This window comes from Salmo trutta, chromosome 16 (genome assembly GCF_901001165.1).
Source record: "Salmo trutta chromosome 16, fSalTru1.1, whole genome shotgun sequence".
NCBI classification, from domain to species: Eukaryota; Metazoa; Chordata; class Actinopteri; order Salmoniformes; family Salmonidae; genus Salmo; species Salmo trutta.
Window position 1 is genome coordinate 44,953,651 of NC_042972.1, and position 13,950 is coordinate 44,967,600.

Here is a 13,950-nt window from a genome sequence, read left to right on the forward strand (position 1 = left end):
TATGCAGCCTTCAGGGCCTGATATAAAGCACATTGCTGTTAGGCCTACAGATGTAATGAAGCACCAGGTTTTAATCCTCCCATTTATTGTGTTGCCAATGAGGAGAACTGGTGGGACGGTTGGAATTAGAGTTGAAAAACAATAGAAGCAAAGAATGTGTGTGACAGGTGCAGGGCTGTTCTATGTCATCTGAAACATGTGCGCTCTCCTCTCCCTCTGATTGTTCTCTCAAGCCTGGATGTGGGTTCCTCCCTGTGTCTGTCCAGTACAATGGTGACCCAATACTCTGTATCCTATTCCTAATTCAGAAAATGTGTGGCTAGTAGGCTTCAATGGTATGCCGTATACAGGGATATTTGGAAATGGCCACAGGATAGTTTTTCAATACCATTTAAACTACTACTTTGAAGTTTATTTTTTTTATACATTTGAATATTTGTAGCTACTTTTTAGTACATACCTGCAGTCAACTTGTGCAATATGTTAGGAGATAAAGCAGATCGTGTTCTTCATTTCACCTGTCACGTTATTTTACATTTTGAAGCTTATCGGTAGTCCCCAGTCACATGTAGTTAGTTTACAAGCACACAACCACGAGAGACCAGAGCCTTGTGAGTCCCTCACTGTTTGATATCTTAGAACTATTAAGTTAACTGTCTAAAATGCGCTAAATGCTGTGCAGTTATCCATTTGGTTTACTAACTTCTTAGCTAGCTAGCTAAGTGGTTAGCATCTTGCAATCAAGCTCCTCTTGGTAACAACAGCAGAGAATTCCCTCCTTGATCAAAACCCAATATTTGTTTTGTGCATGCAGCAAACTTTGAGTAGCATTTTTGAGATACTTGTATACGTTTATGAGCTGGGATGTCTGTCCTGGAAATAGTTTGTCAAAGACTTTATAAAATGTTTTCATGCCTTCGTTAGCATTTAGCTAGCATTCGCTATGGGATTGCATTGCTTAGCATTGCTTAAAATAGCACCCCTTGTGTTCAGTGCCGGTATTACTGAATATCCCAGGATAGAACAAGGTCGGTATGACAACCTGGATACTGCCCAAGCATAGTGGCTAGGTGTTAGAACTTTAATCAAACATCACTCTAAATGTAATAAATGGCCATAAGCCTACACCTGCCATCATACATACATCATCTTGGTTTACTTAAACTGTTTGCTCCATTGTGTTCATTGCAGATCCATTGATATGCTGTGTGTTCTGGGGGCCCCTAACTCTAACGTACACTAAAGGGGACATGGTACAGTCTGAATTACACACTGTTAATTCGGGGTGTGAATGTTTAAATGAAATTGGGACGTTAATGTTAAAAATCTTAATCAGAAAAACTTTCTTCCACAAAATCACAGTGCACTTACCACAGAACTACCACTAGCAGGTCCCGATCATCATCACTAAGGGAAAAATACAAATGAAACAAATAACTAACGCAACAATTCTGTAATGGTTGTAGGAGATATGCATCTTTCAAATTATTTGCCACGAATATAAAGTGCTCTGCACATTATCGTCATGTTGGAAAAATGGCATGCTAAAGTACAGACTGACTGCTAGAAACATATCTAAAGCTTAATCAGCAAGCTGTCAAACTATCGTAAATAAGTGACAAACTACATACTGTTTATCGGTGCACTGCCTAACATCCTTAGACATTCCATCCCTGTGTTTGTCAGTGAAGCTAGCTAACATTCTCACTGTCTATCAGAGTGTATGTCTGTCTGCCCCAGTGCCTGTATTTTAATAGTGAGTAAGTCATGCACAAGACATGTCATGAGAGACAATACGCACAAATGGATTTTGAATTTGGAATATTGATGTGGCAGTTGGCAGTTGGGACATCAGGTGCGCATCATCTCAATGTTAATTTTCGGCAAATCTCTTGACAACTCGAGTGGCCACTTGCTTATGGGCCAAGTGTTCGCTTTGAGATTCAGTACATAGAACTTCATTGCCCACTAGCGATCCTATGCAATAGGACCATATTCTGCAATGAGTTCACATGACAATTTCTGTTATTGTTTTAAAGGAAAACCAATAAAAAAGGGCAGTTTAAGCATTTAAGATAAATTGTCCATTTGTTATCACATCCCTACTGCTAATGGGGCTACAGTCGAACACAGCACACTCAGTCCATGTCTTTACAACACATTATGTTTTACAATATTTGGATAAGCAGGTTGCCTGGCAGCTATGTTGTATAGACTTTGAACGTAATACATAATCAAACAGAAGGTGGCCTTTGCTGGATTATAACTCATTTTATGTTGAGGTGTATGCCACTGTTCGCACGACTGGGCTGGATGGCTTATAGAAGGTTTGTTGTCTTTATTGTCTGATTCCAGCCTCTGACACATTTCCAAAGGACCTCTGTAACCTGCTTTGCAAGGTGAGTAAGGAGGATTTTAACTCTGAATTTAGCTGCGTTTGTTATTTATAAAACCAGTATCTGAGCAGAAAGAATATTTTATGTCTTCAGATAGGAAATAGTAGGTCTGTAAATACACTCAGGCTGACTTAGTTTGGCACTGGTGGACAGAGTCCTAGGTTAGCTAAATGACAGCCCGTGTTTGAAACATCAGCCTGGGCTGGTCCTCAGGAGACAGGGCAGAGTCTCTCTGAATAACCTGTTGTTAGGCGAGGTTAGATGTTGGTTTACGAGGGCAGTGAACGTTAAATGGCTGTTTTAATTTGGTCACTGATGGCTTTAGTCCTATTTCCAATGAATTTAGATACACACACACACAGTTATTCCACATTGGTTTAGATTTCTGTTCTTCAGCCGTTAGACCATCTGTCTTTACATCAAGTTGTATGGCTCGTGTTAGCCCTGTACAGAACACTGTCTCTATAGTCTCCTGTCTCTTCACTTCATTGTGGCTGAGGTACATGGAGGAAAACCTGTTTTCACAATAGTTTATCTTTGAGGGAATCGATTTGAGCTATACTGGAATTTGAATTTGATTGAAAGCCAAAACTAAACAATGACAGAACTGTGTTGCCCTATTTTCAGACAATGCAATGTCCACTCCTATGTTTTTCACTGCTGGGGAAAACTGTAATTTATACTTTGGGTTGTTTTAAAACAATGGAGCAGATTCCATGAGCAGAATACTGTTCTGCCTTCTGGGGAAACGCCATTCAACATCTCAAGTTATTTTGGGACAACTGTGGGTTGTGGATGAAGTTATTATTGAGAATGAGACCTCTGACACACAGTGGCTAGGAGAAACAGGATAGAGGAGAGGGTGTGCATGTGTTTATGTTGGTCTTGTTGCAATGCTCTGTCGTGTTTTCTGTTTGGGGAGGTGTTTTTGAGTATTTTTTGTCATCCTAGAATAACCACTTGGTGCATAGACGTCTCCTTGACACAGATGGGAAATAAAGAGCCCGTGTGCCTTCCATGGAGAGAGTGTGAATGTGTTAACAGATCTAAAGAATAATAAGAACCAAACACCAGTATTAGGATATATGTTACCAATTTATCTTAAGCACTGTCTTACCTGTGGCATAGTAGATGTATTATGTTTATGCTTCACATACAGTAGTGTCCCTTCTGATGTTTACTGTAGTCAGTGGGGTTACTGGTGTCAGGCTAAGTGCCTCTCTCAGTAGTATAACCATAGCACTTTTCCAATGCACGTCTTCTTCAATTTAGAATATGTTGTCTTAAAGAAAATCAGGTGCCGCTTTCATTAGTCACACGAGCACATGTGTAACGAGTTCATTTCAGATCATTATAAAACATTTAGAGTAGTGTCTTCAACTTTACTGGAGTTATGCGGACTGCATTCCAAACCATTTGTAAACATTACACTGGGCCAAAAGGGTAAATATCAGAGAATATCTTTACCTATACATTTCCGGATATCTGACATTTTATTAGATATACTGTAAGGAGTAGACATGCTCCAGATACGCATTTCCTTATTTCATATATAGAGCTAGGATATTCTCTGTAATGGGACAGTTTCTACATGCATCCAATCCGGACCTCAGAAATCTCCCTGCTACCGTATGAGTCCAGGGAGATATCTGGGGTGAGATAGGTTCACCTGATGCGCTTGCTCCAGCTTACATATTTGTAGAATCTTATAACTCCTGAAAGAGTATGTAGTCATTACCTGAACATTTATGTATCTGTATTTTTTTTAAAAAGGCATAATTTCAATAGATATCCTTACATGATATTTAATATTCCTCATCGTATGTCTGATCGAAAACGGGCTAAATCCAAATTATGAAATGTCTAGAGCCCAAATTATTTTACCTGTTCAGGCACTGGAAACTATCCTGCTTCTTCACATGACGTTCACATATTGCATACATTTGCACCATATTCAGTAGTAGGCTATACAAGGCACGGAAAGGCAAACATTTTATATTTAATCAAAGTTGCTATTTCCAAAGCACATCTCTGCTATTTCTGTAAAAAAAAGAAAAATGTAGCATTGCAAATCCAGAGTTCCAATCACAACACATGTTTTCTGTAAAGATAAACATAGCAAGGATTGGCCTAAAACATTTGTATATATTTTCACAGAAAATTAAAGTTGCACACCCTCAATACCCCGTACCTGCCCTGTTTTGTTATGGACTGGCAGCTTGGGGCGTCATCGGCGGTCCCTCGCAGTCCTGACCCAACGTGGTGGTAGTGTTGGTCTGTGATCCACTCCAAACTGTCAATGCATCAGTAATGAATCAAAATTGTGTCTATTGCAAGAAAATATTGTCATTTCACATAACCATACCACAAGGTAGCTACTCCACCTGCTTCATTCATGACAACGAACTGGAACAACGTAGCTAGCTAGCTAAAATGTAGCTAGCTGACTGACCGTACTGGCTGCTGGCCAAATTAGCTAACGTTCTTGATTCTAGTTACTAAGATCAATAAAACATCTGAAATTAGCTACTCACTTATGAGTTAACAACTTCAAAGTATTTTCTGAACAGTTTCTCACGTCGTTGTTTCTCCAGTTATCAGTTCAACCACACACCGTTTACACACACATTTGTGGCCCCAAAATTCAAAAATGACAGTTGTAACTCCACCGCAGAAAATATGTGATTGTTGTTGCTAGGCTACCAGTTAGTGCTTTCAGTTTGTGCATGCCTTTATCCAGAGGGAATACAACAATTATAGCTAGTGTCTGAAAGAATGATATGGATTTAATATTTGTCCAATTATTGAGCATGTCCTCAACTCAAATAAGCATCAGAAATTGTCCTTATTTAGCATATCAAAATGCATATCAAGATCCTGATGTGTCCCTCAGTCAAGAGCATATACTATGTAGACCTACTGTCAGTTAAAAAAAATGTATTTAACCTTTATTTAACAAGGCATGTCAGTTAAGAACAAATTCTTATTTACAATGACAGCCTACACCGGCCAAACCTGGACGATGCTGGGCCAATTGTGCGCCGCCCTATGGGACTCCCAATCACGGCCGGTAGTGCTACAGCCTGGAATCAAACCACGGTCTGTAGTGACGCCTCTAGCACTGAGATGCAGTGCCTTAGCCCGCTGCGCCACTTGGGAGCCCTAACCGGCCGTGATTTGTCATCATATAGAGAAAATAAGATGTTCACATAGGCCTGTCTCCGGATATCTAATGAGCACATCCTGCCATAGGAAATGCCCATGAGTAATCCCAATATCATATATGTCTAGAAGACACGTGGATTCAGAATTTGTCAGGATATGGTGCATATCCACAAAACTCAATATGTATTGGAAATGATCTGTATTCTCTATCGCCCAGCGATTGTTCTATTGAGTATGCCAACTGCATACTGACACACTTCTAACTCAGCGACTGGCTCTAGTGGAACAGATTAGTTTGACCATCGAGTAACACTGTAACAGTTCAACCCTATCTCACCAACCATTTAAAAGAGGGTCGATCTCGACTCTGCACAGTGAAATCGAGTGGCTGGGTGATGTTACACATCACATAGTTAGATAACAGGGAGGGTGTTGATCTTGTATAAGAGCTCCCAGAATACATCTTCCAAGAATTCCAAACCTGACCGACAGTCCATCTTTCTGCTTATCAGCGGCTGGCAGCGAGATGCTGGTTCCACTTTGTAACCTACTGTTTATTTACCCTGGTGGAAAGTCCATTATGCAATCACTGTACCCCACGCTGCTCCTACACAGCTAACTATGGCCTACGCACATGACCTTTAACCCCTGGTTTCCTGTCAGCACGTTCCTGTCAGCATGGTGGTGTCTTGTGAACACGTGTTCACATCTCTCCACTGCTGTTTTCTCTTTCTGATTTTTTTTTCTCTCATTACAATAATGTAATGCCAAAAATGTGACTTTGACAGGGTTGAATCCAATGTGAAGTGCTCTGTTTTAGGGCTGGGAATTGCCAGTGACCTCACATTGCGATATTGTCACGATACTTATGTGCCGATATTACAATTTTTATTGCGATTCGATGTTCCAAGCACATTGCTCACCATGTCTGCTGCAGAGGGGAAGAGAGCCATAAGAAAACAAATGGGCTTACTATTTAAAAAAGATGAAGAACAAGCTATGAAGGAAAAATTCTGGCGTTTTGGTGCAGGTACAACTGACTAGAGCATAGATAATATTGTGACAGTCAAACTGGAGGCATAAGCAGTCAATAGTCCTATGCCGCCACCCCCCCACCCCCCCCCCCCCACCCCCGCCACTACTCTGCTTGCTGCTGTAAGGGAATGCCTCCTTGGGAGACTGGAAGCAGTGGGAGGGAGGCTGAGGAGTGGGTGTGTGGGATAGGACTATTGACTGCTTATGTCTCCAGTTGGACTGTCCCTTTATTTCCACCCGCTTCCCGCCCATTAAGCTTTTGATCCATTAGTATAAAAGTCGTCCCCTCCTCGACTGAAACTATCCATGGCGCCTCACTGCAGGAATTCTCTTTTGTCATTTTCTAGACTTGTAAACACCCCCCCATCATGCCCATCCCTCATCACATCAAACTCTCTCAATTCAAAGGGGTTTTATTTGCATGTGAAACATGTTTACATTGCAATTAAATTGTCTGTCTGTCTGTCTGTCTGTCTCTGTGTCTTTCTCTCTCTCTCTGGCTCACACATTCATTCTCTCTCTCACATAATGATGTATGTGGACACTTACATACTTTGACTGCAGATGCTCAGAAGAAAACAGGGCTAAGTTACAGATTTATTCGTCTCTCTTCTTGAAGAGGTTGGTCATGTTAATTACAGTCATGTAAGCTGTGACAGGGAATTATGTGTCCTTGTTCAGAGTGGGAGGCAGATGGTCTCCCAACAGACAGAAGAAACATTCACACTGACACACAGGCAGGGATCATGTGGAGGGTCCCTGTCCCCCTGGATGTTAACCTGGCAGTGAAGAGGGGAACGCATACAGATAGTTTCCACTGAGCTTTATGCCCAATGCAAAGGCAGTCCTGTCGACTTGGCTGGCATTCTTCTCTTCTGAGGCTATTTTGAGGCTGGGGGTGCGGGTGGCATGTGTTGGGTACTGTGGGCCGTGCCAGACACCCTGCACCCCCTCTTCACCACAGGTTCCCTGGCCATGTGTCCCAAATTGTAGGGAAATGGTGAAATACCCTCGTCCATGATCTGGGAGTGCACTTGAAAAAGAGAATCCCGGCTCTATGCATTTACTGGTCTGTCAAGCACTGACGCCGCCCCCCAGTTAACACACACAGGAACTTTATTTACACACAGAAACATTCAGGTACATGGGGATGTACTGGAATGGTTGTGGTTCTCTAATGGACAGAAACGGAGGTAATGAACACACTTTACACAATGCAATAACTAATAGCACAAGTAGAGCAACAAAGCTTTTAACAATGGAAGCAATGTATACATGTCAACAAGCTCTGTCTCACTGCAGAATTAGACGTTCATCCACGTTCTTCAAACGTCACATTTGGAGTTGTTTTTGTTGCTCCTGCTGTTCTGTATCATTCCATTTCTCCAAATTTCAAAGTTAAGGATTAAGTTTGGGATACGGTTAAAACCAAAAAGTACAAACCTGTGTCCAGGACTAGGATCGAACACGCAACCTTCTGATCCAGAGTCATGGGAGTACGCCCATCCACAACACCCTCGCAAAACCCAAGCCTACTTGATGGTAATTGTGCTCACTGTTGCCCCTTCCCGACGTCCTCAGGACATGGATAGTCATCCAATTCGAACTTCAATCTTGAATGACCTGGCTGATAAATGTATATGCTACCTGCACACATTACATAAAGTAAACATACAATACAACAAACTTTGAAGAACAATATACATTTCACACAACTCCCTTTGTGCACGCACACCATCCCAGTCCACAGAAGTCCAGTTGTGTTGTGTAGGGCATAGGTGTAGGAGCTTGCTGCTCTCTCCGCAACTGCTTGGAGGAGACTGAGAAGTGTGTGACCTGGAGAGTCAGAAGGGTGTCCGGCACCCTAGCAACTGGCATGGCAACCAATCAGAGCTAGGTCAAACAGGTCAGAGAGAGTTTGAGGCCGGCTTATGGTAAAACTAGACTATCAGGCATCGCTACTGGGGGGATAGGGAGTTTATTTTAATTTTATCTTTATTCAACTAGGCAAGTCAGTTAAGAACAAGTTCTTATTTTCAATGACGGCCTAGGAACAGTGGGTTAACTGCCTTGTTCAGGGGCAGAACGACAGATTTTTACCTTGTCAGCTCGGGGATTCAATCTTGCAACCTTTCGGTTACTAGTCCAATGCTCTAACCACTAAGCTACCTGAGTGAGGTGTGCAACTTGAAAGGTTGTGAGGTGCTGATAAGAGTCATCGTCAGGGAATTTGTAACAGCCACCTCTAAATACGAGCAGCATATTTTGCCCATGTAGGTCCAGACTCAGTGGTGGTATATCCGGGAAGTCAAGCAGCGGCTGGACCAGGATTGGAGCTGGGTCAGGTGGTGCATGCTGGGCAGGGGCATCCTGGGCACTCCCAATGGACCTTCATCTGACACCGCCTGGTATAGAGGTCCTGAATGGCAGGGAGCTCGGCCCCAGTGATGTACTGGTCCGTATGCACTACCCTCTGTAGCACTTTGCGGTCGGATGCCAAGCAGTTGCAATACCAAGCAGTGATGCAGCCAGTCAAGATGCTCTCAATGGTGCAGCTGTATAACTTTTGAAGATCTGAGGGCCCATGACAAATCTTTTCAGCCTCCTGAGGTTCTTCTTCTACAATGCCCTGTCTCTGCCTCCCCAGCCTAGCCCTGAACCGGGTTCTCAGCCGACTAAAAGGACACGACAGGCTGGCTGTGGGTCCCTCATGGATTCATTGGCACACTTGAAGCTGCTCTGCATCAGAGAACTAGATCAAAAGAGACCATATAAGGGATTTCTCAAGGGAAACATGACCCAAATGTATCGCCTCAATCTGACAGGTTGCCCCCTTTCTCAATGACACATTCCTCTGTACCCTGTCTGTGTGTGTATGTGGGCCAGTCTCAAACCCCTCCCCTTCCCAGCCCTCTATGTTCTGCTGAGTTAGCTGCTAGTGATCCTCATGCCATGCCCTGTGTGGTGCTGTTGGAGCGGATGGTGCTCTCCAGGCCTGCCGGCTGTGGTCCTAGTGCCGTACAGAGCGGGTCCACCTGTCCCTTAGTCAGATCACAGACACACAGAGCTACTCCCGCTGCTCCTCAGCCCACCAGAGGGATGACATCACTGCTGAACCAGCATTCTATAGCACTCACACACAGATGGACACGTGTTGTGGTCGCAAACATTCACTATACATATGGGTCGTGTAAGGGTGTTTGCTTTGTAGTCCGTTTTTGACTTTAACTTGTGTGCAGGTTGTTTATCGGATAAGCATTTAACAGGGATGGTCATTTCAGTAGGATTTCCATACTGAACAAAGTGTTTTGTTATTAATCGCTTCAAAGCTGTTTTCCGCTTTCTCGTTACTCTCAGTCCTAACAACATTATTTTCTGTGTCTGTTTTTTAGTCCAGATTGGGTGGAGATCCTGGAGCCACGCTCTCGGGAGCGCATGTACGTGAACCTGGCCACTGGCGAATGCGGCTGGGACCCTCCTTTAGGCGCTCCCGTTCGTCAGGCTGACGGCAACCAGTGGTGGGAGCTCTTTGACCCCCAGAGCGGCCGCTTCTACTACTACAACTCCGTGGGACGCCAGACTGTCTGGCACCGACCCCAAGGGGGCGACATAGTTCCCCTCTCCCAGCTACAGGCTATGAAGCGCTGCTCTGAGGCCAAGCGGGCCGCGGGAACTGGAGAGAGAGACAGGGAGCCTGGAACAGGTAGACTAGGGAGTACAGGGAGCCGTACAGGGAGCCAGGGACGCGGCACCGCTCTTCCAGAGCATTATGGAGCAGGGAGCCTGGGGAGTACAGGCAGCCAGGGACACCGCGCCCCTCTTCCAGAGCACCATGGAGTGGGGAGTACAGACTGCCAGGGACACCGCACCCCTCTTCCAGAGCACTATGGCGTGGGGATTACAGACTGCCAGGGGCGCCTCACCCCTCGTCCAGAGCACCATGGAGCAGGGAGCCTGGGGAGTACAGGCAGCCAGGGACAGCGCACCCCTGTTCCAGAGCATTATGGAGCGGGGAGCCTGGGGAGTACAGGCAGCCAGGGACACCGCACCCCTCTTCCAGAGCATTATGGAGCGGGGAGCCTGGGGAGTACAGGCAGCCAGGGACACCGCGCCCCTCTTCCAGAGCACCATGGAGTGGGGAGTACAGACTGCCAGGGACACCGCACCCCTCTTCCAGAGCACTATGGCGTGGGGATTACAGACTGCCAGGGGCGCCTCACCCCTCGTCCAGAGCACCATGGAGCAGGGAGCCTGGGGAGTACAGGCAGCCAGGGACACCGCACCCCTGTTCCAGAGCATTATGGAGCGGGGAGCCTGGGGAGTACAGGCAGCCAGGGACACCGCATCCCTCTTCCAGAGCACCATGGAGCAGGGAGCCTGGGGAGTACAGGCAGCCAGGGACACCGCACCCCTCGTCCAGAGCATTATGGAGCGGGGAGTATAGACAGCCAGGGACACCGCACCCCTCTTCCAGAGCATTATGGAGCGGGGAGTATAGACAGCCAGGGACACTGCACCCCTCTTCCAGAGCATTATGGAGCGGGGAGTATAGACAGCCAGGGACACCGCACCCCTCGTCCAGAGCATTATGGAGCGGGGAGTATAGACAGCCAGGGACACCGCACCCCTCTTCCAGAGCATCATGGAGCAGGAAGCCTGGTGAGTACAGGCAGCCAGGGACACCGCGCCCCTCGTCCAGAGCACCATGGAGCAGGTAGCCTGGGGAGTACAGGCAGCCAGGGACACTGCACCCCTCTTCCAGAGCAGGGTAAGCCTGTCCCCAGAACCCCTGAGACCCCAAGCGAGAGAGAGATTTCAGACACAGTGGTGGACAGCAGACCAGCTCAGGGAGACAACAGCTCGGACGAAAGCAAGGAGTCACTGAGGTACGTCTGATCTCTTTGTTTTGCTATTGAACCAAATGACTGTTGATAGGGAGGACATGGTTGTATTTAACTATTAGAGGATCACGTTTCAGTGAAGAGGCCATATGGTAACAGCAAAAACCTATTTGTTATCCCATTGTGGCATACTGACTTTAAAATGCTTTGGGCATGAGACCATTTGACAAGTAAGGCTACCTCGGACTCCTTTATTTTCACTCTCACTTATCCTGACATTCCACATGCACCACGTTTCCATAATTTTCTCTGTGAATCTCACCGCAACCATTTTAAAGCAAATTGCTACCAAATGTGAAGACGGGTGCAGTCATAAAGTGCATGACATTCCCCTCTCCCTTCACGTTGGTAGAAAGGCACCTAACAGTAAGGGCCATTCAAAGACCCTATCGTGTGCTCAGCGCGGTGGCAGAATCCAAACCAGCATCTCCCCTTGAGAGGCAGATTCCACACATGCCAGCTCTATTTCCCCTGGCCCATGGCCACTAGTGCTGTCTCAGTGCCCCTGTGTGCTGCTCACTGCCGCTACGCTCCACTCCAGCCCCATATACGCTCATTTATTTTTCCTAAAACAACACGAGGCCCCTCGCCATCAAAGACCAATGGGGATCTCTGGTGGGAGAAGCCATACCACCGTAGACAAAACATGACTGAGGTCCCCTTTAATAAAGTTTCAGAGGAAAGGAGGAGTGTTGTCTGTTCTTGGGTAATAACATACAGAACCTCTACATTCCAGTTAGTTCTAAGCAGGGGACCCTAGAGGTGTCTGTGTCTCTTCACTTCCCCCTGGCCCCTCTGCTCTCTACCTGGGTCCCTTTTATCAATCCTCAGCCATGTGGAGGATCTCACCTCGCCGGGGTCAGCAGGACTATCATACCCTCTGGCCCTGATTGCGTAAGGTAGAAGGCGAACTAATTGCTCACCCCTTGCTGTCTGAAGGCCCTGGTGGAGGTACAGCCTGCCTGACTCTTTGACATTCCATCCTTTAGAAGCATTTACTCCCCAGGGATCTCCACCACTCTGCAGTCATCCCTAATGACTCAATGTTTCCCAGAAGTCTCCATGTCTCCCCAAAACAATGGGCATCTGTGTCTCTGGGTGGAGCTGAAGAGTCGTAAACTCTTCTGGGCTTTGCACCCCACTTAGCCATATGGGGGGTTTTACTGGTCTCTCTCTCTGGGCTTGTAATTAGATCCCACCATGCAATGAGGAGAGAACATGGAATGTGACAAACAATAAATGGATGAAAACAGAGTTTGTTTCATGTTTGGGGTTGGAGAGGAACATTTCGGAACCTGTGCTCTTCTCTTCTTCATGTCTGGCTGATTGATCATGACTAGGCTCAGCTATTAAAGGGACATTTCAAACATTTTTCAACTTCATATTCTCCAGCACCACCCCAAGATCAACCTACAGTATACAAATGGTGCATTTCTATGTTTTGGACAAAAAAATATAGAGGAACTGTTTCCAATGACATCATGAACCAATTATTAGGTAACACCTACTCCTAATTGGTTAAAATCACGATTCATACCAATGTCATTGAAAACACTCATCTTCATTTTTTAATACAAAACATAGAAACTTGCAGTTTTCACATATGTTGATGTTGGGGAGGTGCTGGAGATGATGAGTATGAAGTAGAATTTCTTTGACATTTTCCTTTAAGAAACTATGCCAGTTCGGTAGTGGGGAAGGCTCTGCCAGTTCGGTAGTGGGGAAGGCTCTGCCAGTTCGGTAGTGGGGAAGGCTCTGCCAGTTCGGTAGTGGGGAAGGCTCTGCCAGTTCGGTAGTGGGGAAGGCTCTGCCAGTTCGGTAGTGGGGAAGGCTCTGCCAGTTCGGTAGTGGGGAAGGCTCTGCCAGTTCGGTAGTGGGGAAGGCTCTGCCAGTTCGGTAGTGGGGAAGGCTCTGCCAGTTCGGTAGTGGGGAAGGCTTCGTAGGGCATGTAGTGCTCTATTGAAAGAGATGCACCAGAGCCTTAGTTTGTTCAAAGATTTTTCTTGAGGAAAGTGTAGGCTGTTTTTACAGAAGCATCATTCATTTCTATTCCAGGACAGAAGTGGGCTAGGCATTCATGTATTCCATGCTGACATTCAGCTATGTTCCTCTAAGTTGTGCATAATGTCTACTTCAGTTTGACCAGTTCCCTTTTCTTACTTTGTTGAATCTGTTCAGAAATTCATGTTCATTTCAACAGTTGATGATGACGTTTGAGAGAAAAGTGTTCAGAGGAAACTTGACAATCAGTTGTTCCAATCCCAGTTTCCTTTTAGTTCTATAAATACATCTGAGGGGTGGTCATACAATATCTATCTGCCTGTTGGTGGTCATACAATATCTATCTGCCTGTTGGTGGTCATACAATATCTATCTGCCTGTTGGTGGTCATACAATATCTATCTGCCTGTTGGTGGTCATACAATATCTATCTGCCTGTTGGTGGTCATACA

At 45.5% G+C, this 13,950-nt stretch overlaps 1 protein-coding gene across 3 annotated transcripts in view; it reads left to right on the plus strand.

Moving 5' to 3' along the window:
* Positions 1–13,950, plus strand: part of LOC115150824 (rho GTPase-activating protein 39) — a 55,225-nt gene that overhangs the window by 9,995 nt on the left and 31,280 nt on the right. For 2 of the 3 annotated variants that reach the window (XM_029694535.1, XM_029694534.1), the window contains exon 2: positions 9,989–11,482. In XM_029694535.1, the coding sequence (XP_029550395.1) occupies positions 9,989–11,482 (1,494 nt within the window). Of the gene's footprint in view, positions 1–2,275; positions 2,400–9,988; positions 11,483–13,950 lie in introns of those variants that run through there. The other variant, XM_029694536.1, reaches the window with a different exon arrangement.